This window comes from Cucumis melo, chromosome 3 (assembly GCF_025177605.1).
Source record: "Cucumis melo cultivar AY chromosome 3, USDA_Cmelo_AY_1.0, whole genome shotgun sequence".
NCBI classification, from domain to species: domain Eukaryota; kingdom Viridiplantae; phylum Streptophyta; class Magnoliopsida; order Cucurbitales; family Cucurbitaceae; genus Cucumis; species Cucumis melo.
In genome coordinates this window covers 9,136,970-9,163,920 of record NC_066859.1, presented here as the reverse complement: position 1 = coordinate 9,163,920, position 26,951 = coordinate 9,136,970, and the positions used below count along the sequence as shown (strand labels likewise).

At 33.1% G+C, this 26,951-nt stretch overlaps 1 protein-coding gene across 1 annotated transcript; it reads left to right on the top strand.

Moving 5' to 3' along the window:
* The first annotated feature begins 2,309 nt into the window (after positions 1 to 2,309).
* Positions 2,310 to 9,429, top strand: LOC103504333 (uncharacterized). The gene is made up of 8 exons (XM_051082850.1): positions 2,310 to 2,363; positions 5,198 to 5,570; positions 6,849 to 6,919; positions 7,668 to 7,818; positions 7,938 to 8,163; positions 8,511 to 8,559; positions 8,643 to 8,710; positions 9,115 to 9,429. Exons 1-6 carry the CDS (start codon positions 2,310 to 2,312, stop codon positions 8,551 to 8,553), a joined length of 918 nt encoding a protein of 305 aa, XP_050938807.1. The 3' UTR covers positions 8,554 to 8,559; positions 8,643 to 8,710; positions 9,115 to 9,429.
* The last annotated feature ends 17,522 nt before the right edge of the window (positions 9,430 to 26,951 follow it).

Here is a 26,951-nt window from a genome sequence, read left to right as displayed (position 1 = left end):
GCTTCAAAGGTCGTGGTTGGGTTTTTCGGGAGGGCTTCCACTTGGATTTCCCATGAAGGACATATTATAAATCAAACCAGCAGCACCTGGGAGATTCAACTTGATAAATTCTACGATTTCAAAGTTGGATTCCTAAGAGCCAACAAGAACAACACCACTTGGGTTAGGTTTATTAAATAAATAAGTTGTTGAAAAACAATTCATTAAATTACACTACAATACATTTTGGTGATATTGCAGTCTTTAATGGCTAAGCCTCCATACTCACTCATGCAGTGCTCCAAAATTTCGTGATATTTTTCTCAACATTATTATGTCATTAAGATTTTAAGTTTTGTCCGGTGTTATGTTGTTTAAGTTTAGTAAGTGAGAAAAGGAAGATGATTTTATTAATGATAATATAATATAATATAATATCATTTTAATTATTATTATTATTATTATTATTTTAAAAACTCCCTCGTCGTTCTGCGTGCCTCATCTCACCCTCATCCTTCCCTCTTCATATTTTTACCCTAGTTGCCTGGTGCTTCCCGCCATCAACAACTGCCTTCATCGTCCTACTGTCTGCCTCACCCTTCGTCCAATCACAGCCATCGAAGCCTCCTCATTGGCCGAATCGCCAATGGGTTGCTTTTGAGTCCTTTTGTGGTAAGGATATAATTAGTTTGAACTTGTAGTTATTTTCATGACTATTTTAGGTGCTATTGTTGGACTAATTAATTTGGGACGATCCTTGAAGGTGTTGGAGTTCGAGTTCTTAGATTCTACAACAAGTTTAATTGGAGCTCGATTCTACATTTACTTGGGTAAGCTTGTGAAGGTTGCTTTGAAGTGTTTTAGATGAAAAGAATGGTAATATTTGATTTTCTGTTTGAATCCTTATGTTTATGAAAGGTTGGTTTATTGAACTTCTTTTGCCAAGAATCTTAGCTAAGCATAAGGTAAGGGATTCCTACTACTGGACTCAATTTGGAATTTGAATGTATTGATTAATATGAAAGTTATAATATATTGACTGCACTAGTTCAACTTTTATGTGTAGATAGAAAGTAAGACTAGTTTACACTTTTGACTGAGTATAGACGATTTGACTATTATGTGTAATTTGAATATATTGATGGACTGTGTTGTTGACAGAGTATAGACAACTTGACGGGAACAGTAGTGGGTCTCTTACTGGTATATCTTATACTCACCTTTTATATTTAACTTTTCAAGCAAAGATAATGCAAGAGGTTGACCGATGAGGGACAAGAATGATTCATGAACGCCATATGGGAACGTCTATTTTTAATGCTTCCATTAAAAGTCTTTACTATTTTTGTTTTGAGGATTTAAAAAGACTCATGGTTAGGACATCTATTTGTTTTATTTTGTTTTTGATGATTTCATAGACGATGTTCTAAGCTTTTGAAATTGTTTGAAATATGGCCCAAAGACGGTTTCCTTATTTTTGGATGTTTATTGAATTTAAACAGGATTTATAAATTTTTTTTATGTTTTTATGAAGTGTCTTAATAGTAAAGTAATGACTTCAGCTTAGTTTGAAAAGTTGGGTCATTACAACTTAACATCAAACCCGTATATTGATCATACACCATCAAATTAATTACATTACATTAGATGATAAAATTACGAAAATGATTAATAATAACTAAAAAAGAAGTATGGGGTGAGAAGAGAATTATTTGGCTCCTTGTGACGAATTGCTCTAGGGTATATCACTGTTATTATTGTAATATCCATCGCTCAAGATTTCAGATGGTGAAGCCATCAAAACAAAACAAGAGGATAAATCCTTGGTTGTAAATCCTTTCTTCATAAGCAAAGATTTATCATATATATCTTAAAAGGTAATTTTGAAACCCTAATGGAAACTATCTTTGATCATAATTGAAGTAAAAGATAACATCAACCAAAAGAGTCCAAAAGAAATTAAAGAAAGGTATATATTTGATTTGTTCAATGAAATAGGAATACTATGTTGAATTTTGAGGCGCTCACTTTGCAAAATGGTGATACCCAGTCATCGAGAATAAAGCAAATGGAGAGACAAATTATTGAAGATTTCAGTGAAATGAGAACTCCAATTCCAATCATGAACATAATCAAGAAAGGGAAATAGAGAAGGGTAATTGACAAAAATAATGCTATTTGTCAAACATATTATCAAAATACGGCTATTTTAAAACTTATTACGGATTTGTTGTTATTTTTGGGAGAGAGAGGAGGTCGAGTATTCAAATACCTCCAATTTTATCAAATTAAAAAAATAAAACAAAGAGGGCGAGTCTTGAGTTTGGCACATGAGGGAGCAGGAAGCAGAGGCATGCATGAGCATGCATGATGTTGAAGAAAGGGTCATTGACCCATGCACATGAAGAGGGCAAAACACCAATTCTTCTCCATTTTAAACACCTCTCCATTCTTCTCCTTTCAATTCTTCTCCTCTTCATTCTTATCCTTGACTGGAACTTCTTCTCCAATTCATTCTCTCGGCGCTCTTTTTCCTCTTTTACAAAAACTCTCATCCATCAAATGACCTCTTCATTCTCCATCATTTTCATCATTATTTATATTTTTGGGATTTCATTCTTCTCCTCCCAACAAATCGAGGGTATGAAATTTATTTGTTAACTAAATTCATTTTTTTTCTAATTTATTTATATAAATTTTGACTATATTATTGTATTATATTCTCTGATTTTTTGGTTGTTGGAAAAGATTTTGTTGTTGTTAGAAAAAAAATATCTAACAAGTATATTTTCTTATAACCAAATTCATTTAATATATATATATAAGAAATAATATATCATATTTACATATTATTATGATGTTTTTGTGGAGTACCGTTGTCTTGGATTGACAATAACAAAAAATCGATTTGTAAGTTTTTTTAATTAACTTAAGCAATTGTATTATGATATGTATATTATGTTTAGGTTTAATTTATATTATTAGCATTTTATTAGCATTAAGTATGATTGATATATTATGATATATATATTATGATATGTATATTATGCTTCTATTGTGATATGTATATTATGCTTGTTATTTGTCATATCATAGTCACCCTATAGAGATTTAAATATTATGTTTGATATTTTTTTATTTTTTTTTATATTTTGACTTTTGTTTCGTTTAGGTCATTAAACATTTACAAAATGTTAAATTTTTGTTTACAAGATTTTGTATATTTAAGATTTAGTTTTTTAAAAGATTTTGTGATTGTTTTTAAAATATAATTTAGTTAGAAAATTACGATGGTTTTTTTTTTCCCTTTCTTTTGCCCTTGAATTCATATGATTTTCGCTACTATTGTTATGAAAGATAAAAGAAGTAATTGGAACCAAACTTCCTTCTCGCCTAGGGTGACTGACTTTTGCGCATTTTACCTAAGCAATGGGTTCTTTGACGTTCATTTGACTGTCCCTTAAGAAAAGTCAATGAACAAGGCTAGGGCAGAGGAAGGAGTCGACCCCCACGTAGAAGTAGAGGATATGGGAAACTTTCCAAAATACAACCAACTACTAAAATATTTAAAGCCCATGTAACGAAGCCCATAAAGTTAGCCATTTTTTAAATATTTTAGGTTTGTTCTTCCATCTTTTTCTCCTCTCTACGATTTTTTTATCATCTTTTTGTACTCTTCTTTTTTAGTTGCAATTTCTTCCATGATTCTTTTTTTTTTTTTAGATTTGGGTAACCAAATCTATTTCTTTCTATCGTCTTTCTTGTTTTTCTTTTTTTTAGGTGCGTGCATATCTTTCTTCTTTTTTCTTTTTTTTTCATTCACTGCATGCATCATATCGTCTTTCTTCTTTTCTTTTTTTACGTTGTTTAGATTAAATAACCAAGCTAAAGGATCATGTACAAAGAATCTTGAAAAAATTGGTTAGACATTTAAATTAGGGTAATCAAAACTAAAAGATTGTGTATAAAAAATATTGAAAAAAACCGTTTATACCAAATTTTGAAAAAAAAAATCGTTTACATTTGGAATAGCCAAATTTAAACGATTGTGTAGCCAAATTTAAACGATCGTATAACCAAATCTAAACGATCGTATACCAAATTTTGAAAAAAAAAATCGTTTAGATTTCGAACCTCAAATCTAAACCATTGTGTAGCCCAATCTAAATGATCGTGTAGTCAAATCTAAACGATCGTATAACCCAATTAATTAAACGATCGCGTAACAAAATTAAACGATAGAATTGAAAAAATAAATCTAAACGATTATATACAAAACAATAGTCAAAGCTAAACAATCATGTACCAAATCGCGTTACCAAATATATTACGTGCATTGTTGATGGAGCATTTTTGGTATTTTACACGGTGAGCCTCTACGCTTTTTTCATTTTCGAAATTGTTCTATACAGTATAAATATTTTGCCGCTTTTTTATATTTTTTAAAAGAGCCTAAAAAACTATTTATATTCATAGAAAATAAAATTTTTTATTCAAATACTTTGCTAATTTTTCAAATATTTGACAACTTTCAAATTATAACTGTTTTTAACATATCATAGTTATATTTTTAATTTTTATACTGTTTTTATCCTAAGTTCATATCTTTATCTTTTAAGTATTAAATAATAATATTTACCTATTGTCTTATGTTTGTGTTTTCAAATTTTCTTTTCTGCAAGTTTCATCAATTATTTATATTTATAGATATTGTTTTTTCTTCTCTTTTCTGCAAACCTTTATTTCAATCTATTTTAATTTTAATTTTTGTAATTTATGTGATTTTAGATTTTTTTTTATTGATTTAGAGTTTATTCTAGTATTTTTTTTATAATAATTAATTATGTTTATTGTTTGGTTTTTTCTCTATATATAGAAAATGACAAACAAAAATGTGTCGTTTCTGTTGTTTACAAATGGACACACTAGAAGAAATATGGCCTTTAATGTCAGTTGGAAAAAATGAATATGGAGGTTTAATGTCGGTTTTAAAAACACGGATGTTTAATGTCGGTTTAAAACCGACATTAATCCTTCCTCTTTGATGTCGGTTTAAAACCGACATTAAAGCTAACCTTTATTTTTTTTTATTTTTATAAATTAATATTTTCCTTTTAGTTTAGGGTTTGCGTTGCTTTTGTTTTAGCAGCCGCCTTCGTCGCCCTTCCCTCTATATCTCTCATCTCGCATCTTCTCTTCCTTAATAATCAATCTTTAGTCTCCTCTTCTTCCATCTTTACGATCTTCTCCGCTGCGTCAATCGGCCGCTCGTCTTCTTCTTCCACCTTTTCTTCCATCTTTCATCTTCTCTTCTTTCATCTCCATTTTTCTTTCGATTTTTATTTATGTATGGAGAGATGAACATCTGAATCATCCTAATTCTCATAATAATGGCTTTGCGCCACAACGAAAGAAAAAGGGGTACAGCGATCCCATTCCTTCTTCTTTCTCTTTCCATTTCCTTTTGGGGCCAACCATTTCTGCAATTATTGGGTTGTTCAGCGGCGTAAACCTCATTTTTCAGCCAGTTCCACCTTCCTCTGCTGTTTTTTGGTCGATCACTCTCGTACCCTTCAATTTTTTCCATCTGGGTATGCTGATTTCTTTGCTTTCTGTTGTTTTATGTTGCTCTACTGTTGATTCTTCAATTGGGTGTTCAAAATTTCCCTTGGCTTTTGTTCGATTTAGTAGTTCTTGTATATTTTCTTTCTATACATTGTTTATCACTGTGCTGCATTCTGGTTATGTTTTTGCCTGTTCAATGATTTTGAAACCATGGTGAATTTTTCTGTTGTTTTTCCTTCTTGATTCTTAACTGAAGTGGTTTAGATGGGAAAAATGCTGGCTTCTAGTTTTAAACAGAGATGATTTAATACTCGTTCCATTAATAGATTATTTGTTGTTTTCTTTTGGTTTTCTTGTATTTTACTTTTCTGTTTATAGATTCTTATCGCAGCACAGATGCCAAACTCAATAAAGAGGAAAAGAGAAAGGAAAAAAATTTGGTGCTTCTGTTGGGTTTTGTTTTCTTGCTGCTTGTACTTGTGCCAATTAATGATATAGCTTTTATTTTCTCACTCTTAAACGCACTTTTTCTGTTGTGCAAGCAAACAATGATTCCATCCAATTGTAACTGTCATGTTGTTGTAAATTTTAATGCATACATGAGTTCTCAATTTAAAGAACCTTGAAGATTCTTCCTCATAGCTTCCATTTCCAACAGGTTCCGTCCTGTCTATGGTATGTATTATAAGAGAAGGATTTAATGATCTTAAACTTAATTGATTTTACTTCTTGCGCATGCAATGCTTTCAAATTGCATCTTGCTTCTCATTGCTCATGATTTCTGGATGTGAAATTCATTTAGGTATGTAATAAATGAACACAGTTATTGTCCTTGATTTGTGATTTAGGAGATCCATGTTTTGAATGTTTTTTCCTATTATTATCCTATTTGCATTGCACATTTGAAAATAAATATCATTGAATGTGAAGTTTAAATGGACTCCACATAGCTGATATGATCATCCTACTAAATTGATTGGTCCAGGGAACAAGTTTTGAAATGCTTGCTTCTCATAAGTTTCTATGGAACCAATTTATGAGTTCTTCAAACAATTCCCTCCATAAAGAGGAAAAGAGAAAGGAAAAAAATTTGGTGCTTCTGTTGGGTTTTGTTTTCTTGCTGCTTGTACTTGTGCCAATTAATGATATAGAAGGAACCTCTTTTGGCTGATTATTCGACGAAGGTTCATTCCTTGAATTTCCGGTTTTCGGTTTGCATTTCAAAATACGGAGATGTGATTTATGGACTAGAATATTACGGAAAATAATAGAGGGCTCACTTCTCATAAAGGGATTTGAATCAGGTGGATGGAAGTGGGAACCTCTTTTCAGCCATTCAACGAAGCTTGAGCCAATTGAAGAAGTCACCATAAAGGTAAGATTTATGTATATCTTCAAATAGGATTGATATAATTTGGCTTAACACATACTGCAAAGAAGAAAAGGGTTAACTATCAACAATAATATGATGTACCTAAAAAATTGAATTGTATCCTTGGTTGGTAACTCTGTTATTTTTTAAAAAATTAGAAATTACATTTGTTTGTTTTCATTTTTTTCTTTTTTTATGAAAAACACATCCTCTTGATGGTTATGATCTTTGCATTCCGTCACACTGATCAACTTTTTTCATCTGCTATTTATCAAGGGCTTAATTGGTTGCAGAAATGTGTTTAGCAGTGATACACGTGGAACTGGTTTTATGCATCTGACATTCTTAAGTATGTATTTTCAGCTAGAATTTCTTTTACTTTTCTGTTATTGCGGGGACTATGCTTATGAGCTTTCGTTGATATTTTATGCTTATGAGCTTTCGTTGATATTTTAGGTTCTTTTAGCAGTGATGTTGGAATGTATTCGTTAAGCTATGGCGGGGACTATATAACCCATGGTAGCAATACACGCCATGGTTTTTCATTCTCTTTTGGTTGTGTTGTGAATGTTTTCATTTTTTTTCAAATTGATAATGAAGTTCCTTGTTTTCGATAGGACATGTTAGTCTATAAATATCGATAGGACATGTTCCTTGTTTTCAACTTAAAATTGATAGGCCTAATTCTTCTATTTGATCTTTAGCCTATATTATGGACTTATTAGCTACAAACTGTTCTTTATGTTTGCAGTGTGATTTGTTGGACATGCCTGCTGTAGGGCAACTGGAGAAGGATGCCAAATATTCATTGGTTTATCAGCTTCTGAAGATTTTTTTGACCCAGAGATTGGATGCTTACATGGAATTTCAAGCTGCAAATTCTTCTTTATTGAAAAGCTATGGTAAAATTCTCCACTTTAGTAATAACTTTAATAATTTCTAATTAGAGCTAAATTCTCCACTTTAGTAATAACTTTAATAATTTCTATTGAAAAGCTGCAAATTCCTGGATCTGGTGTAGGTCTCGTCCATGAAGATTGCATTGCAAAGATGAGGTTATTATCATTGGTAGATCTTGGCTCAAATGAATCTGCCCGTATTCCATATGCTCTCATCAAGGGTGTTACTTGTGTGTTACTTGTGCTTCAGATCAATGATGATGAGGTCGAACTGTGGGTCGTGAAGGCCATTACGTCCAAATTGATTGACTGCAAAATGGACCAGATGAACGAAGTTGTGATTGTGAGGTTTGTGCTATTCTCTATCTAGACCGCCACATTACACTTCTTTGGTTAGGCATAGCTTATTCTATACTAATATAATAACTCTTTTGATGTTCATGTTCCTTTACTTTTGTGTTTATTTTATTTGTGATTAAAAACCATTAAAAAGTCTATCAAGCTCGCATCAAAGAAATTGTTGCCTCTGCAGTTCGTGGATTCAATGTTGCCTCTGCAGTTCGCATCAAAGAAATTTACTTTTGTGGAAGGGGTTCTTTAGCAGGTTTCCCATCCTATCCCCCCAATTGAAGATAACTTGATCATTAACAGGTTTCTTTATTTTCTATCTTAATTTTTTATGGTTGTTCGCATAGGGAGTCTTGGACATCACCACCACAGAGGTCGCAGACTACTTAATTGGAGGTGTCATGACTTGAAGTGGATATTTTTATGGTTCTCTTCCCTTGAACAATATTTTAAATCTCTATGTTTCTCTCATCTCACAGGGTTCTCCTTTTTGCAAACTTGTTCGTGAAGTGCTTGTAGAGTTGGAGTTACCACATTTAGTACGTTGGTAAAGTCTCTTATACCGTTCATTTTTCAAGGCACACTATTATTAATTACATACACTCACTTATTAATATCGTCTAGGATCTTTGGATATAAATCTTTGTCAATATGGCAATGGCCTTTTAGGTGGTGTAAGCGGTAGAAGGAAAAAAGATTACTGAGTGTGAATATTGAGTATTAGTAAGAAAATATAGGCCTATACGAAAATGTTGCCATTTATATCTTATAGATGTACATTATCACTTCTTATTTTTTCTTAGTTCACTCTTAAGGCAATCGGACCACATATTCTCAACAGTTTGAGGAATTGTATTAAGTTTTTTTGGGATTTTTGAAGTTTGAGGAATTTTCTTAGTTTTTTTGAGGAATTTTCTTAGTTTTTTTGAAGTTTAGCATTTGAATTCGCAGGCTTTAAGGAATTGTATTAAGTTTTCTACGAGATTCTGGATTTTCATTTCCACTCTGTTTGGGATTTTTGGATGCTGTCGATTGGGTTTGCGGGATTGTTAGCTACTGGCTTTGCAGATTTGGAGGAATATATATTGGATGGGAGAAGAAGCATTTTCGAGACCTTTAAAATGTCGTGATCTTTGAATTTATATAATTCTGTTTGGTTGCAGTTAATTTTACAAGCGTGTTTTCATTGTTGGTGGAATCAGACTTGAATAATATGGGATTTATGTGCTTTAAGATATGAATGGGATTTATTGTTGCTTTAAGATATGAATGGGATTTATGTGCAAGTGCTAATAGCATTTTCATTGTTGGTGGAATCAGACTTGAATAATATGGTTTCCTACGTAATGTGACTTGTAGTTTCAAGTTTGTAGTTAATTTCACTTGTTGGATTCAATGTTGGTTTATAAAAAATGGACAATAATACAACAATTAAATAAATATAAATTTCTAAAAATGGACAAAAACAAGCCTTTGATGTCGGTTTTAAACTGACATTATTGGCCTCTTTTATGTCGGTTTTAAAACGACATCATAGCCCAATCGACATTAAAGGGCTTCAATAACACTATCAAAGATGTCGGTTTAAAACCGACATTAAAGCCAAACCGACATTAAAGGGCTTCAATAACACTATCAAAGATGTCGGTTGAAAACCGACATTAAAGGCCTTTAATGTCGTTTTTAAACCGACATTAAAGAGGCCTTTAATGTCGTTTTTAAACCGACATTAAAGTCCAACCGACATTAAAGGCCTTTAATAACGCTCGCAAAGATGTCGGTTGTCAAGTGACATTAAAGCCCTTTAATGTCGGTTTTAAACCGACATTAAAGGTCAAATTTCTTGTAGTGACATATGATTGACGGTGTTGATGGGGTTGATTATGATCAACCTCCATGTGCAAATTTTAGTATAAATTCGAATAGTGGAATTGTTTTCAAACCATTCCTCCAAATGGTCAAATTATCACTTAGTGTAAATATGAGTTTAAGCCAGATAGAGATAATATATAGACACCCTAATTTAACCGCATCCGGATTAGTAAGGTCTATGTCATTCCCTATTTCAAACGAACAAGCAATAAACACCATGTTTTCAATTGCACTGCCATTTCTAAACATGGTGCATCTATATGTTACTGTGAGTAGGGTAGATTTGGCCATAAACTTAAATGTAGATCCAAAATATGTTGATGTGGACCTAGAGTCAGATGCACAACCAGTGTGCCATGAAGAAGAAATTGTAGCTAACAACGAATACAAAGAGTTTATAATAGAAACTGATGACAAATTTGAAGAGATGGACTTCGATGGTCATGAATATGAAGTTCCATCTAATACATTCACTTAGTTGGACATGAATGCAGAAGATAGCATTCAGGAACGTGATCCAATTATAGTTCCAATGGTGATCGAACACGGAATTGTACAAGGGAATGATTTGTGAAAACAAAGAAATTCTGCAACATACGTGTAACGACCTAACTCCTTATACTAAGTCGAAGTCATTACTAGTTTAAAAGATAAATAAAATTTGTAAAATTAAGATAAAAAATAAAACAAAACCTCGAATTTTTCATTTAAAAACATAAACAAATTTAATTAGAAATAAGTATAAAAATAAAATCCTAACTCGGGCCCTATCTAATATTAAAGAAATAAAATAACAAATAAAGAATAAAATAAAATGCAAACACTAAAATCCGAACTATGACATAAGGTGGAAGCAACGTATCCCAATGGCTCGTCACGGTCACTTCTGGTCATTCGCCAGCTTGCCTTTGCTCTTAGCTCTACCTCTGCCTGAAAAATAGAAATGGAAAGAGTGAGTATAAAATACTCAGTAAGGGACCCACTACTAGTCCCGCTAAATGCCTGCTAACTTCCTATTAGAGTCCTGAAGAGTGGTACCCCTAAACTGGCACGTTCCCGAACACGTGCAATCTGTGATCCCGTAGGAACAAGCTGATCTTTGGTGAACCCAAGGGAACATCTAAGACAATCGGGCTGTGAGTGATCCCGTCGAATCACTCACATCATGTTTATGTCAATGTCAATGCCAGACTGGTGATCCCGTCAGACTACACAGTCATAAGTGTGAGCGATCTCGTCGGATCTCTCAAATCATGTCTGTGTCAATGTCAATGTCAGACTGGTGATCCCGTTGGACTACACAGTCGTCAAAAGATTGGTGATCCCGAAGGACACCCATGTGGGTAAGACTCTAATAGGTAAAGCTAACGCACACCCTAACCATAGCATGCACATAACACCTCATCAAGCCACATCATAATATGCGAAAACATACATATTCTATCATATCATGTCATATCACCCTCAATCACAATACTGTATCATTAAAACGCAGGTGATAACATCAATGCATTATCAGTTCTAACACATAGTCATCCCGAGTCAAAATTACAATATCAGTCTCTATCTGTAACCTCAAGTTCTGTAGCTAGCTATCATCAATACATAGCCATTCATACATGCGGTGTCTTTAAATTAAACTCGAGGGTCTAGTAGTAGAATCTCTTACCTGGAGATGTGCTTTACGAATTCTAACAGTAAAAATCACGCTCTCCAAGCAACGACATCCTAAATAGTTAGAAAACACCAATTTACATAACTTAACCATCAAACGACCAAGGACCAAAAAATTCAGTCGAAATAACTTACTTGAGGTCGAGATTACAACGAATGAGCATTTAATTGGGGAAATCCCACACTCCAAAATCACTTGGTCCAAACTGTCCTTTAAGAGAAATAATTTAATTTGGATTAAATTAAATTATTTAGGTCCAAAAATTTATCTTAGTTGGGTGTACCAAAATCCAACCAAAACTTACCAAAAAGAACAGGCGGAAAGAGATAAAAAAGATGATTAGGTGGCTAAAATGGCTTGGGGCTCGGCTAGAAGGCAGAAGGCAGCTCGACTGGGGTTGTTGGCGCGGGCGTACGGCTCGGCATGGGCGCGCGGCGTAGGCTTCACGCGGTAGCGGGCGCAGACGCGACTTGAACTCCACGCGGCAACTAGCGCGGGCGCGCTGATCGACTAAGGCTTGCGCACGCGGACGGCTCGGCTAATGGATGCGGGCACGGGTACAACTGTTCGGGTTCGGTGCGCATACGGCTCGGGTTGCAGAGAAGGGGGCGCAGCTTGGCTTCACGGACTTCGACGGACGACGCCTGACATGCGACGGCATATCTGTACGAGCGGCTGGACGACACGGCTGGACTTGCAACGACGACTGACGGAACGCTCGGGCAGACGACTGCCACGATGAGGGTCGGCTCGGGTTGCGGAGAAGGGAGCGCAGCTTGGCTTCACGGACTTCGACGAACGACGCGATCCACTCCTGGCGGCAGCGACGTGGCAGAGCGACGGCGGCGGCGGCGGATTAGAGTTTTGTGGGTGTGATGAAGAAGATGAAATTAATGAGGCACATCCCACGAGGTTCTAATTTATAATAATAACATTATTATTATTCATTTTCCTTTTTCCAAATAAAATAAATCTTTTCTCTTTCCTCATTTAAATCCCATCAAATCTCCCCTTTTTATCTTCTTTTTATCATTTCCCAAATAAATCACATAATCTCTCTCCTCAACCAAACAATCATCTTTATCTTATCAAACTATCTTTTCATAATAACTATATTATTTCATAATACAATTATTAATTCCTTAAGCCAAATTATACCTAACTATAAATAACCAAAACAAACCTAAATTCCAACTAACAATAATTTGATATTTTTCAAAATCCAATAGAATCAAATCTCCATAAAGTAAAATACTTCAACATTTAAATAACACCCAAAATCTCAGAATTACACTTAAGATAATAAAATTAAATTCCTCAATTTTGAGGCGTTACAATATGGTTAAGTGCTTTGCTATTAAGAGTCACGCACCATATGAAGTAGTAGAGTCTACACCGACAAAGTGGGTCATCCAATGTAAGAAGTCGAATGAAGGTTGCAAATGGAGACTTCGTGCAATAATGAAAAAATCTCATGGTTTATTTGAGACCACAAAGTTATCTGACCAACATACTTGCTTTTACTCAAAACTTAGTCAAAGTCATGTGCAGTTGAAATCTTCAATGCTTGCACGAGTTTTCTAAATATGTCAAAGAAAAACTGTCAATAAGTGTTATGTCACTACAATCTATGATCAAGGAAAAGTTTGGCTACCATGTTTCTTACCGTAGGGCTTGGAATGGCAAAAGAAAAGTAGTAGCCAAAGTGTTTGGCAATTGGGATGAGTCATACAAATTATTACTTAGGTGGTTGTACATGGTGAAGCATATGAATCTTGGAACACTTGTTGAATAGAGGGTACAGGCCACATCTATCGAAGGTCATGTCATACTATCATTGATATTTTGGGCATTTGGTCCCTGTATAGAACCCTTTAGTAGATGTGGACCACTTATTCAAATTGGCAACACTCACCTGTATGGAAAGTATCGAGGAAAGTTATTAATTGCTACATCTATTGATTCAAATGGTCATCTTCTACCATTAGCATTTTTCGTTGTGGAAGAGGAGTCTGTAGATTCACGAGGATGGTTTTTACAACATCTAAAACAAATTGTGATCCACGATGAGGTATGCTTGTTTTCCAATCGACATGCTGGCATTATATTGGTGGTGAACAATCTAGAGAATGGATGGATAGGATCGAATTGTCATCATAGATTCTATTTACGCCATGTTGTCAGTAATTTCTACAATAGGTATAAATTCACACCATTGAAGAATTACGCTTACCGTGTCAGGTGTCAATTCCAAATCCGAAAGTTTGATAAAGCAATTTAGGATCTAATGAGAATAAACAGCAACTGCATGAGTTTTTTTTATGACACTCCTATAGAGAAGTGGACTCAAGCACATGACGGAGGATTTCGGTACGGGTGGATGACGATGAATCTATCGGAGTGCATGAACGGAGTCCTCAAAGGAGCTCGAATGTTGCCGATAAATGCTCTAGCTCAAATTACATTCTTTAAATGTGTGAATTACTTTGAAAAAAGAAGAGAGGAAATGAGAGTTGCGTTGAAACGTCGAGATAAATACATCGGGTATGGATTTTTCAACTTTATAGTTGTTAATAGATTTTATAGTGTGCATGTTATACGAATTGCGTCAATTTTTCAGGTACGCACTTGAAAAAATATTAAAATGGGCTGCAATATCCAATAACCATGAAGTACAATCATATGATCGATCTGAAGGCATATTTCATGTAAAAACTGGACGTCACGGCTTAAATTCTAAAGGAGGAAATATCCAAATATTAAGGCTAAGTGCATCAGCGCGGAACTATTCGTGTAACAAGTAGCAAGCTTTTGGTATTCCATGCTAACATTTTATGGCGATTTGTTGACAATTTAACATGAACTATGAAGACTTTATTGAGGACTATTATAAAATATCAACTTACGCTGCATGTTATGCTCCTCAGTTTCAAGTATGTCTGTCTTACATCTAGATCCATCGGTTTTTAGAAACTAGGTAGACTAAAGAGTTCATGTTATCACAATGAGATGGATTGGACAGAACAAAGTGCTCAACAACGATGCTCATTTTGTGGTCAACTTGGTCATAACCGACGGAGGTGTACTTTGTTAAGGAGACAAACACCTGAGAGTTAGAGATTTTTGTGTACTCAAGATTTTTTTGTTGTAAATGTTCAAATATTAGAATGCTTGTCGCTGTGATTGTAAATAATTTATATTTAATTAAAATTGACTTATACTTTTTCTTTCTTCTATTCTTAATGTTACAAGTAAATTATTTTTGTGTAGATAATGACATTAAACTCAAGACCAATCGATCCAGATGTTTTAGATGATCAGAACATTCATTGATCAAAAACTGTATGGAATGATCGTAATACGCTCGAGATAAATTATAGACGACGTGAGCAGTTGTCTATCGTACTATCCCACTACACCGCAACATACTTCCACTGCTACGTGCTTCAGGATTCTATAGGATTGTCAGATTGGGGTTCATCTAGTTAGACTGGCATCTTATCAGTGCACTTGTTGAGAGATAGAGACCAGAGACGCATAAATTTCACATGCTGGTTGGAGAATGCACAGTTACGTTGTAGGATGTGGAAGTTTTAGTGGGATTTCCTGTTGATGATGAACCTGTTAGTGGTCAAAGGCATGATGATTGGTTGCATGTTTGTTAAGAGTTACTCGGTGTAACCTCACCTCCTAAACAAATTAGAGGTTCGAGATTGAGTTTAACATGGTTGGAGGCAGAGTTTCCTGGATTGGCTGACGATGCCGACGAGGAAATTATCACACATTATGCACGAGCATATATTTTACAGTTGATGGGTGGGAGTATGTTCGCAGATAAATCAACTCGTTATGTGCACCTAATATTCCTACCATTCTTAACTAATCTACACCACACGAGGCGATACTCTTGGGGTAGAGCCTGTTTGGCATGGCTGTATAGACAGTTATGCAAGGCATCCAAACAAGGTATTCATGAAATTGTTGAACCACTAATACTGTTACAAATATGGGCTTAGGAATGATTCCCAATAGTGGCTCCATAACTCCTACATGTCAATGCTCATAAATTACACAGTCGAGCTTATGGTTCAAGGTAAGCTGTTTCAATTTAATTTAGATTAATAGTAACTTTTTATATGTAATTCATTTAAAATCTATAATATTAGTTGAACAATACAGATTGAGAGATCAATTTTGTGTGACCAGATCGGCTATACATGTAGTCTCTTAGTATAGGTAGATGTTTGATCTTCTTCAACCTAGTCAGGTACGTCGTGCTGAACTAGAATTTTAAGTTCCATATATTTTTTTAATATTATTTGTTTTATACGTTATGTTTCAGATTATCTAAGAACCATACAAAGTTGTCATAGATAGCTTGCCACATTTTTATACAAACGGTCACGACATATGACGGACGATTAGTCCTCTCATATGTTTCTACATTGGTGAGTGGCATCATCCTGATAGAGTACTTAGATAGTTTGGTATTCAACAAGTTGTTCCACATGACTGTAATACTAAACCACTATTGCACAACATTGACCTGAGAACTGCTGATTGGTCAAATAGAGTTGCTCATTTAATGATGCAATGGGTAAATGATAGAAGGTTTACTGCTATGTGACCTCCTATTGAGCAATTTGATATGAATGTAACTTAAGAATACATCCATTGATACAAAAACATTACCAGACTCTATATCACTCAACCGGGAGCTGTTGTGGGTCATCTGGTATACATTTAAATATTGTATAATTATTTTTAGTGCAAATTTATTTTCAATGCTTTCTAATTCATTTTAATATTTTACAGACATTGAACAATATTGGACTTCGGAATGTTGCAGATGATCAACAACAAGTCCTAAATATATGTAACGATAACGAGCAGTACATAGAGAACATTCACTATATGTACGATGTCCCTATTGTACCTGCTCCAGTTTAGAGGAGACGTGCTCTAGTGCAAGAGCCCGATCAATTGGAAGAAGTTGACTAACACATGGAAGAAGTGTCTCCTATGACACGGACACAAAACGAGCATGATTACGTTAGTCCAGTAATGATGAAGCCAGCATTTGGAACGATATATTATGATTTAGGAGTCGGTCAATCATCAATCTTTAGAACAAGATATTACAATTCAGAGGCAGGTCCATCATCATCAAACTTTGGGCAACAATACTATGATTTAGGAAGTTATCAGCGTCTTCATACATGCATGGTCACGGGCGTGGTTGTGGAAAACATTATGAATATTTGAACTACGAAGTGCCTATAGCGGTACCTGAGCAATCAGATGAGCAATAGCAACAAAAGAATCAGGAGAAAACACAACAACAAAGAGTTTAGAGTCGACGACGATAACCAGCTAGAAGTCGTCGACGTCTAGGTTGTATAACACATTGATTTTTTTTTCTTTGAGTGAAAATTGTTAAATTATTGTATTAGACATTTTGTTTCATATTTAATTATTTTCCAATCGAAAGCACTTACTACAAATTTATGGCCTTCAATTAATACAAAATTAATGAATTACAACGATAAATATCCATAAATTAGAAAATTAATAACATAAACATAAATTGAAATTTTTTTAAAAATTGAACAAAATTTCATCAATTTAAAAATACAAATAACATACCTTTAGTTAAAACTCCTTCCTCACATTTTAACTAAGTCACAATTTAATTAAATTAAAAAAATTAAACTACAAGGAAGAAAATTAAATCACATTCTAATTAAATTAAAGAATTAAACAAAATTTAAGAAAACTATATCACATTTTAATTTAATTAAAAAATGTTAAACTAGAAGGATTATATTAAAAAAAAATTAGACGAAAGAAAAGAATTTAATTAAGAAAGTAAAAATATCCAAAAAAAAAAAAAAGAATAATCAACACTATTGTGATATAAATCAGAATTTAATTAAGATAAATCAAAAGTTAAAATAATTAAAAATAAAGAAAATATTTACAAATTTAAATTACAGAATTTAATTAAAAAAATTAGACTACACAGAAGAAAATTAAATCGCATTCTAATTAAATTAAAAAATTAAACTAGATTTAAGAAAACTATATTACATTTCAATTTAGGAAAATTTTCGTAAATATAACAAAACATCAAACTATTTACGGCACGCGTAACAAAGCCTATAAAGTTAGCCATTTTTTAAATATTCCAGATTTGTCATTCCATCTTTTTTTCTCTTCCTCGCGATTCGTCTTCCTCCTGTTATTTCGTCTTTCCCTTGTGATTTCGTCTTCCCCTACCATTTCATTTTTTTTTTTATTTCTGCGATTTCTTTCCATCATCTTTCTTATTTTTCAATTCTTTATTTACGTCATTTAATTTTTCCATTGTTTTTCTTCTTTTCCTCCATTTTTTTCTGCGATTTCTTTTCATTTTCTTTCTACTTTTCCTTTTTTTTTTCGCTGCAATTTCTTTCATTGTCTTTCTTCTTTTCCTTTTTTTACGTCTTTTACATTTGACTAATCAAATCTAAACGACTGTGTATAGAAAATAGCAAAATCTACAAGATCGTGTATAAATAATCTTGAAAAAAATCATTTAGATTGGAGTAGCCAAATGTAAACTATCGTGTAAAAAAAGTAAACAATCGTGTAAAAAAAATAAAAGATCGTGTATAAAGAATCTTGAAAAAAAAAACCATTTAGATTGAAGTAGCCAAATGTAAACGATCATGTAAAAAAAGTAAACGACCATGTAAAAAAAATAAAAAACCGTGTATAAAGAATCTTGAAAAAACTTATTTAGATTGGAGTAGCCAAATATAAACGATTGTGTAAAAAAAAGTAAATGATAGTTAAAAAAAAAATTGTGTATAAAGAATTTTGAAAAAAAATCATTTAGATTGGAGTAACCAACGTAAACGATCGTTTAAAAAAACTAAACGATTGTGCAAAAAAATAAAAGATCGTGTATAAAGAATCTTGAAAAAAAAATCATTTGGATTGGAGTAGCCAAATGTAAACGATTGTGTAAAAAAAGTAAACGATCGTGTAAGAAAAGTAAATGATCGTGTAAAGAAATCTAAACGATCATGTACCAAAAGAATTAAAAAAATCGTGTACCAAATTTAAAAAAAAAAATCATTTAGATTTGGATGTCTAAATCTAAATGATCGTATAACAAAATTTAAATGTAACCAAATTAAACGATCATGTAACAAAATTAAACAATTGAATTGAAAAGATAAATTGTAACCGTATCTAAATAGTCGCGTAGAAATTGTAGTCCTATCTAAACGATCGTGTATCAAACAATAATCAAATCTAAACGATCGCAAATATATTAGGTTCATTGTTGATGGGATACTTTTAGTATTTTACACGGTGGGCCTCCGAGCTTTTTCCGTTTTCAGAATAAAGTGTAAATATTTTGTCTTTTTTTTTTTTATATTTTTAAAAGATCCCTTCAATTTAATCGAAAAAATTAAATTAAAAAGACTAAATTAAAATAAATCAATGCTGTAGAATTTAATTAAGAAAAATTAAAAGTTAAAACGATAAAAAAAATATTTATAAATTTAAATAAAATAATTTAATTAAGAAAGTAAGAAAAAGAAGGGAATGGTCGAGAGAAAATATGGAATATATATGTGAGAGAAACAATAAAAATATGGAATCAACCAACCTATTTTGGTAATTAACTTTGTGTTTACAACATTATTTATATAATTTTCTTCATAGAAAATGTAGATCATACTGATCAATTGTATATATATGTCTAAATTAAAGGGTTGATTTTGAAAGAGATTTAATTTAAATTATAACCAGCAGATGATCAGCATAAAGGAACAAATTAAAACAAATATGCGTCTAATTTCTCATTTCAACCTCAACCATCAAAGCAGCCGTCGACGTCTAAATGCTAAAATCATAAACTTCCGTATAATTTAAACTTTGTTAGCCTAAAACCAAAGAGGAAAAATTGGAACAGTTCGGTGGAAACAAAAAAAAATAGTAAATAAATAAAATAAGAATTAGATTCCAAAAGAGTTCTGAAAGTTGAATCTTAGAACATGGAAAAAGAAATTTTAAAAATTGTGGTTCGCCATTTCATCAATGTTCAACCATGCTATTGGTTACCATGAATTGAATTGTATTCAGTCTTCTAAACAGAGCTTAAATATTGGGTTGAGGGGTGTTTGGGTATTGTAGAAGATTGCAGGGGAGGATTTGCTATATTTCTTAAAAAGATACACGATTGCTATATAATTGTTGGGGGGAAGGATATTACAAGGCCTTGTATATAGGCCCAGTAAAACCAAACTTTGAGATGTAAAGTTAAGAAAGAAATATAATAATTTTGAACAGAACTACGGGAGAATATTTATTGAGTGGAGAGTGCAGAGCAGAACAGAGCAGAACAGAGCAGAGCCCAGCTGATAGGAACAGAAAAAAGATGCTGCGGAACGCTAATTTGTCTCTATTCTCATTTTACTTTTCACCCTAAATTTCAAATTTTTAAAACATAAATTTTTATAAATTAAAAACAAATGATTTCTTTATACAAAAATATAGATATAGAAAAAAAAAAAGAAAAAGAAAAAAAAGGAGTTTGGTTTAGTGGACCAATTCCCCATGCCCACATACAGATACAGTACGGCTCAGTTAACGTGACGATATTGATTTATAATTATTGCACTTCCCATTTCCCAACTCCCCCCTCCCCTAAATACCTACTGCTATATCTCCTTCTCCTACTTGCCTCTTTTTTTTCCTTGTTTTATTTTCTATTTTAACGTTGTCTAAATTGTAAAAAGAAAAAACACATCTAATTTCTTAAGCTTCTCACAGATATACTTATATCTACAAATGTTTTAAAAGTTTAGACATTCTTTGGAAGATTGATTAAAGTTTAGACATTCTTTGGAAGATTGTAATGTAATCGCAATGATGGAAAGGTTGAGATGTGGGTAGAATGAGGTGTTGGAGCAAGTACTTACAATTGGACATCTAAATTAGATGAAGCTTGGAACTTGGTCGCCTAGTGTGGACGACTAGACTTGTGAACGCCACATTTGTGGACACCTTGGATGTCTAGATGCTAAACAATTGGACTGCACGCCTAACGACAAAACATAAACTTCTTTAATGAAAGATTGAGTAGCGGATCATGCTTGGTTTAAGACGTTTTGCAGCTTTACTTGAAGTGCAAATAATTAGGTATTGTCACGTCATCTTGAAGATAAAACAGCAAAAACAAAAAAACTCAATTGGAGTTGCACCAGAACCAATCAGAAAAACAACATACACTCTAATTGACTTTGCTCGAAAAACAGAAACATAGAGGAAACTTTTAAGAGAAATTTCTAAGATAAGTATTTTTAAATGATTGAAATGAGAGGGGTAGAAACTACACATAGAGGTGAGTTTTGTAATGCATCAATGGTTATAATACACTACAAGAATTAGGGGATCTCCTGACGTATAGAGCCGTCAAAATAAACAACAAAACGCATTGGGACAGGCCCGCCCGAAGCAATAAGCGAAGTCAGGTATAAAGCCGCCAGTAATTCGTCGGGGGAGGCAACACCAACGTGCAAACGAGAGAACGTCGACAGTGACTTTCTCCTGACGCACATTCGACTAAACCAATACATTGGGAAAATGGTACTTCCGACGTCTGGTCAATGCGTCGACAATAGAATATTGTCGACGTCTTTCTCTATGTCGATAGTACAAAATGCCAGACGTTGTGTCAGGATAGGCAATCATGCCTAATGCACCAACAACGTCAGGGAAAATGTTTTATAATATATTTTTTAATTATTATTATTAATTATTTTTTTGTAATCTATTGGGTTCTAATTTGATTTAAATTCAATCAAATTATGGAAAAAAACTAACATAAAATTATTAAAAATTATTAAAATACTAAATCGTATTTATTAAAATTAAATCCAATATTCAAAAAGTATACATCTGTAGGTTCAGAAATAACATGAAAAATAAAAAATAAAAAGTAATTATCCTAATTGACGCGCACGCCAGTTTTCCTAAGGCTCCCAACCTACAATGACATGAAAGTAAGTTTAGATACAAATCACCGATAAGAGATTAAAGAACTTAAAAGTTGAAAAATACATACCGCAAGGGAATCAAGGTCCTCTCTGTGTCCAACTCAGTTTCTCAATCATCTTCCTCATTTCTTCCATTTGTGAGACATTTTCTTTCATTTGTCGGGTACTTTCTTCCATTTGTCGCTCATGCAACTCTAACGTTCTCTGTTGTTCTTCAAACCAAGACCTTTTGAGTAGTCCGATCGTCTACCCAAAATTGTCTCGCATATCTCATCCCCAAAAAGTGGTTAAGAACCCTCTAAGGTGGACTGAGATTGAAGTTCCAAAATTTGATTCTACAAGAAAATTTTTAATTAAGTCAAACTTGTAAATGAAAGTACAAAATAAGATAAAATTAGGACAAACTTACATATGCATCCGCGGCCACTTGCTAAACGAACTGGCCACTCAGAGCATGTATTTCTCTAAACAACTTCACACGGTCAACTGGTTAACCCCGTTTTTTAGCAGCTCGTACTGTTATTGTAGAAACGACTTGGATCCGCTGCTATAGTTATAAATATGCTTCGTTTTAGCTACTCTGCTTATCCTTGATTGCTGCTACATGCAAACAATCGAAATGTTATAAACAACAAAAAATGAAATAACGCCAAAGAACATTAAAAAATGTAAATCACTTGAAACTGTCGAGTAACGTGGTGATCGCAGTGGAAGTGTCAATCTTCCACATAATTCTTCAATCAGGGGGGAGGATTGGTGTTGGGTTTTATATCCTAAAACTCGTAGATAGTAAACATAATCCATTAACCGTTATTGATAAAGTGTTATTATTATAATTTAAATAAGTGTTATTGATTATATTATTAGTTTTGTCTTAATAACCCAAATCCAATAAACTAATATCTTAAGTTGTTTGATGAGTCTTGAACAGTATGTAGAGACATTCAAGGATCAATGTTTATGATAAGCTTAAAGGGTTTATAGTATAGGGATAAGCCTGGGTACCACCTTATCCTGATAGTACTATGGATACGTCTCACTTTGTATTTGATACAAACGCAATGATCCAACGTGTTCATGTAGGTGACATGCGAGTGAGGGTAACCTATGCAATGAGTTTGCATAAGACCAGACTACGAAATAGTAACCACTAGATGTAACTTCATTAACTAGTTGTGTTTCTAATTCAATAGGATGACCTAGGTACTTTGTCGTGAATGTATTATGAACTCCTGTTGGCGAGGGATTGTCCTTTGATTTGTACGGGTGAAAGTGGCAAGATTTTTGACTCAATATGCTTATCATTTTGGGGATAAGACCGAGTAGGGAGCTAGAAACATAATCACACAATATGAAATTCACTCCTTCCCAATTTTAGGGTAAGTTGATAAGTGTTTCTTTAAGTGGTGTCTTCAAGACTTGAACAAAGGGTCCTACTCTCTCTATAACACGTGAGGGATTTCTATTTAAGAACTAGAAGTAACTAAGGGTAAAACAATAATTTGACCCAACTGGTATTACGAACACTTGTGAATGACTAACTTACTAGTATTTTTCTATATTTATGGACACAGAAATATATCTACAGTGAGAAGAGTTTAGCTGTGAGTCTTTAGTGGAGTGTACACATAGTTAATGAATATTGATTAATGTGGTTAATGATTTTAGCCAATTAATTTGATATCGTTGTAGCTTCTGATCTGTAGGTCCATTAAGTCCCCTTTCTAGCTAGTAAAAGGTAACGAGATTTATTTGTATTGGTTGTAATTTGAAATGTTCAAATTTACTTTGGAAATTAATATAATGTATGGTAATACATTATAATATAAAGTTTATATTTTAATTAAACTTTATTATATAAATTAAATTTAGGATATGATTCAAAATTAATTTATGAGAGAATAAAATATTTGAATGAGTTCAAATATTAATCCCTAAAATATTTGAATGAGTTCAAATATCAATTTAATTCGAATTAGATTCATATTAAAACTATATGTTAAAATTTAATATGTATATGACACACATTAAAATTATAGGTTACTAGAGAAATTCATATTTGAATATGATTCAAATTTGAATTAAATTAAATATAAGATATTTAATTTAGAAATTAATTGATTGGAGAATTAATTAATAGTTTAGTTTAATTTGATTAAATTAAATTAATTAAATTAAAACTATATGTTATGCGAGAGATATTCATTTAAATATGATTTAAATGAAATAGTAATTTAATATAATATAATATATTTATTTAATTAATTAATTTAATATTAATATTAATTTATTAAATTAGTAGGGAACGTGGGTGGTTTTTCCACGTTCCCATTTTTCTTTCAACTTTCCTCTTCTTCAGTCAAGAAGAGGGAGATACTGGTACGCATTCACAAAACAATTATGTGATTTTTGCGTACGATACAATTCTCTCTTTGAATTTCTCTCCTTTCAATTGGTCCCCACAAACCAAATAACCTAGAGAATAGGAAGGTTTACAAGTGGTAGTGTCTCCAAATTTGGTGGTTTGTAGATCCAAAGTCGTCCACGATCGTAAGTATTGTTTCTCTTCTATGTAATGTAATTTTTAGCATGCTTGACCATAATAGAAATTAGTTTATGTATATTTTTTACCAATGTATTGGTATTTTTAGGTTCCCAATTAAATTGAGTTAAGGTCTCTATTAATATTTCGCCGCGTAGGGCTTTCATCCCTTCAGTTGGCACGTGCTTTTTCAAGATCAATGAACTTCTTAAAATGTCTGTGATTGTCTCCCCTGAACTCTTTCCATGTGCTAAGCATTTGATGATGCTCAACAAATCAAGTAAGTGCTTGTTCTACGAAATCAAGCACAAACCATTGCTACAAAAGAAAAGTACACAAGGATTAGGTTTCTATATATGTACAATAATTTAAAAACTTACCTATAAACTGCCCTTTACAACCTCGATGTACTCTGAAGTAACATCAGCCTACTTAAGGAAGCGGACTAGAAATGTATCTCGCGTTACCACACCGACGGTGTTGCTAAAGCAAACAGCATGTGACGAGATCAGGTTATTTGCTTCTAGAGCGATTGATATTGGGATCTTTCCCATTATGCTATACTTTTTTATCTAACTCTAAGTTCCTGGAGTGCTCCCATCTCCTAGTAGTGCGAGTAATAGGTTGAGAGGCATCTACAAAAATAGAAGACTATTAGAAACAAACAATGTTTATGCAATTAATTGTTTAAGTAATGGGACTAACCTGACATGTCAGCCACCGAGGACGTCCCTCCCTCGTTATTGAACGTGTCAACGTCGAAATAAAAAAAATGTATCAATCTCATCAAAACTGCTGGGGAATGACATAGTACTTGTGGAAAAGGTAAACTAAAATTAATTAAACAAATGAGAGTACTTGAAATTGAATATATAAAAAATGAAATATGTGAATACATGATTCATCATTATTATTCAACATCGCTTGATTTGCTTTAAATGGATAATTGTTCATCATCATCGTTTATAAAATCGTCAATGACATGACACACAATTGGTCTTTCACCCATTGTAGGATCAACGTAAGGTCTGTATAAGGTGTCATCCTCAATGTGTTCATCCATACAATGTCAAACAACAATTTTCAGTATATTCAATTGCTCATTCTCAACATCCTCCACTTTGGACACGTCTCATATATGTTTATTTTGGACCACTTGAACAACTTTCTAATTTGCACCATTTTTTGGGCCCTTGAGGTAAAAGACTTTATGTGCCTGAATTGCAAGAATGACTGTTCCTCAAGGAACAAAAAACAGGATTTATTAATTGATTTGTACCCTAATTCCATGTGTGTCCTGTGGTTTTTGTTCTTGTTCTTGTCAAACCATCTACACTTGAATAGCCAAACACGTCATCCCATCGAATATTAAATAAAAAAAGCTTCATCTCATACATCGTAGAAATTGTTGTTGACATCTTCACTGCCACTATTTTCACCAATCACCATGACTCTACTATTTTGTATAGTGCATTGAAAATCACGTTCTATCGTGTAAAATTGTACCCCGCCAAGAATGCATTCTCTGTAGGACGGAACGTCAAGTAAAGGTCTCATCATAAATGAGAAGAAATCATCTAAAAGGATTTCTCTCTCACGCATTTCTGTAAACTAAAATTGATGTAAATGAATATGAATTCTAAAATAAGCATATACCAATTCTCAAATTCATACACTCTATATACCTGAGCTCTGAACCAATCAGGAAATGCCTATTGATGTCTTTTAAATAAGTCAGCAGCACTTTGAGCTTGACGACGTATCAACCTCAAGTGTTCCCTAAAGTACATAGTTGTGAGTCTTTGTGACGACAATAACTTAACAAAAACTTAAAATAGCTAGTGAAGTATAAAGTTGAAAATGCGTACTTGCGGTATTCCGCTATTTCATTTCCATTCTTCAGGATGTACCAATGTGCAAGACGTTTCTCTTTCTGTGATTCAGCTTGTGAACTTGATAGGTTTAATGGTCGTACCTTCTACACGAATACTTCAAACTCACTAAGTACCTCGTCATCTGGAATGTTATCATCATTTCATTCATCTGGAGTAAATCGAGTTTTAATCTCACTTAAATATCTCGAACAAAAAGTTCTTGATTCATTGATCACTTATGCTTCTACAATAAACCCTACAGGACGTGCTTTGTTTCGGACAAATTGTTTCAGCATGCGTGGACTTCACTCTATGAGATACATTCAACTATAATTAACCAGACCAGTGACCTTTGCTTCATATGGTAGGTGAACTACATAATGTACTATTACGTCGAAGAATGCAGGTGAGGTTATTATTTTCAATTTACACAGTATGATTATGATATCTGCTTGCAATCAGTCTAAATCACTTATTCATATTGTTCTTGCACACAAGTCAAGAAAAAACAACATAATTCAGTAACTGCAATGTACGCATTTTTAGGTATATATGCTTGAACACCAATAGAGAGAAGTCGATGTAGCAAAATGTGACAGTCGTGGGTCTTAAAACCTGATATTTTTCCATCTTTGTCATTCATACATTGTGAAATATTAGAAATGAATCCATTAGAAAAATTAACTGATTTTAGATACTTTCAAACCACAACTTACTCCCTACTAGTCAACGTGTAACTTGCATGGAGCTTTACCAATCTGGTACCAACT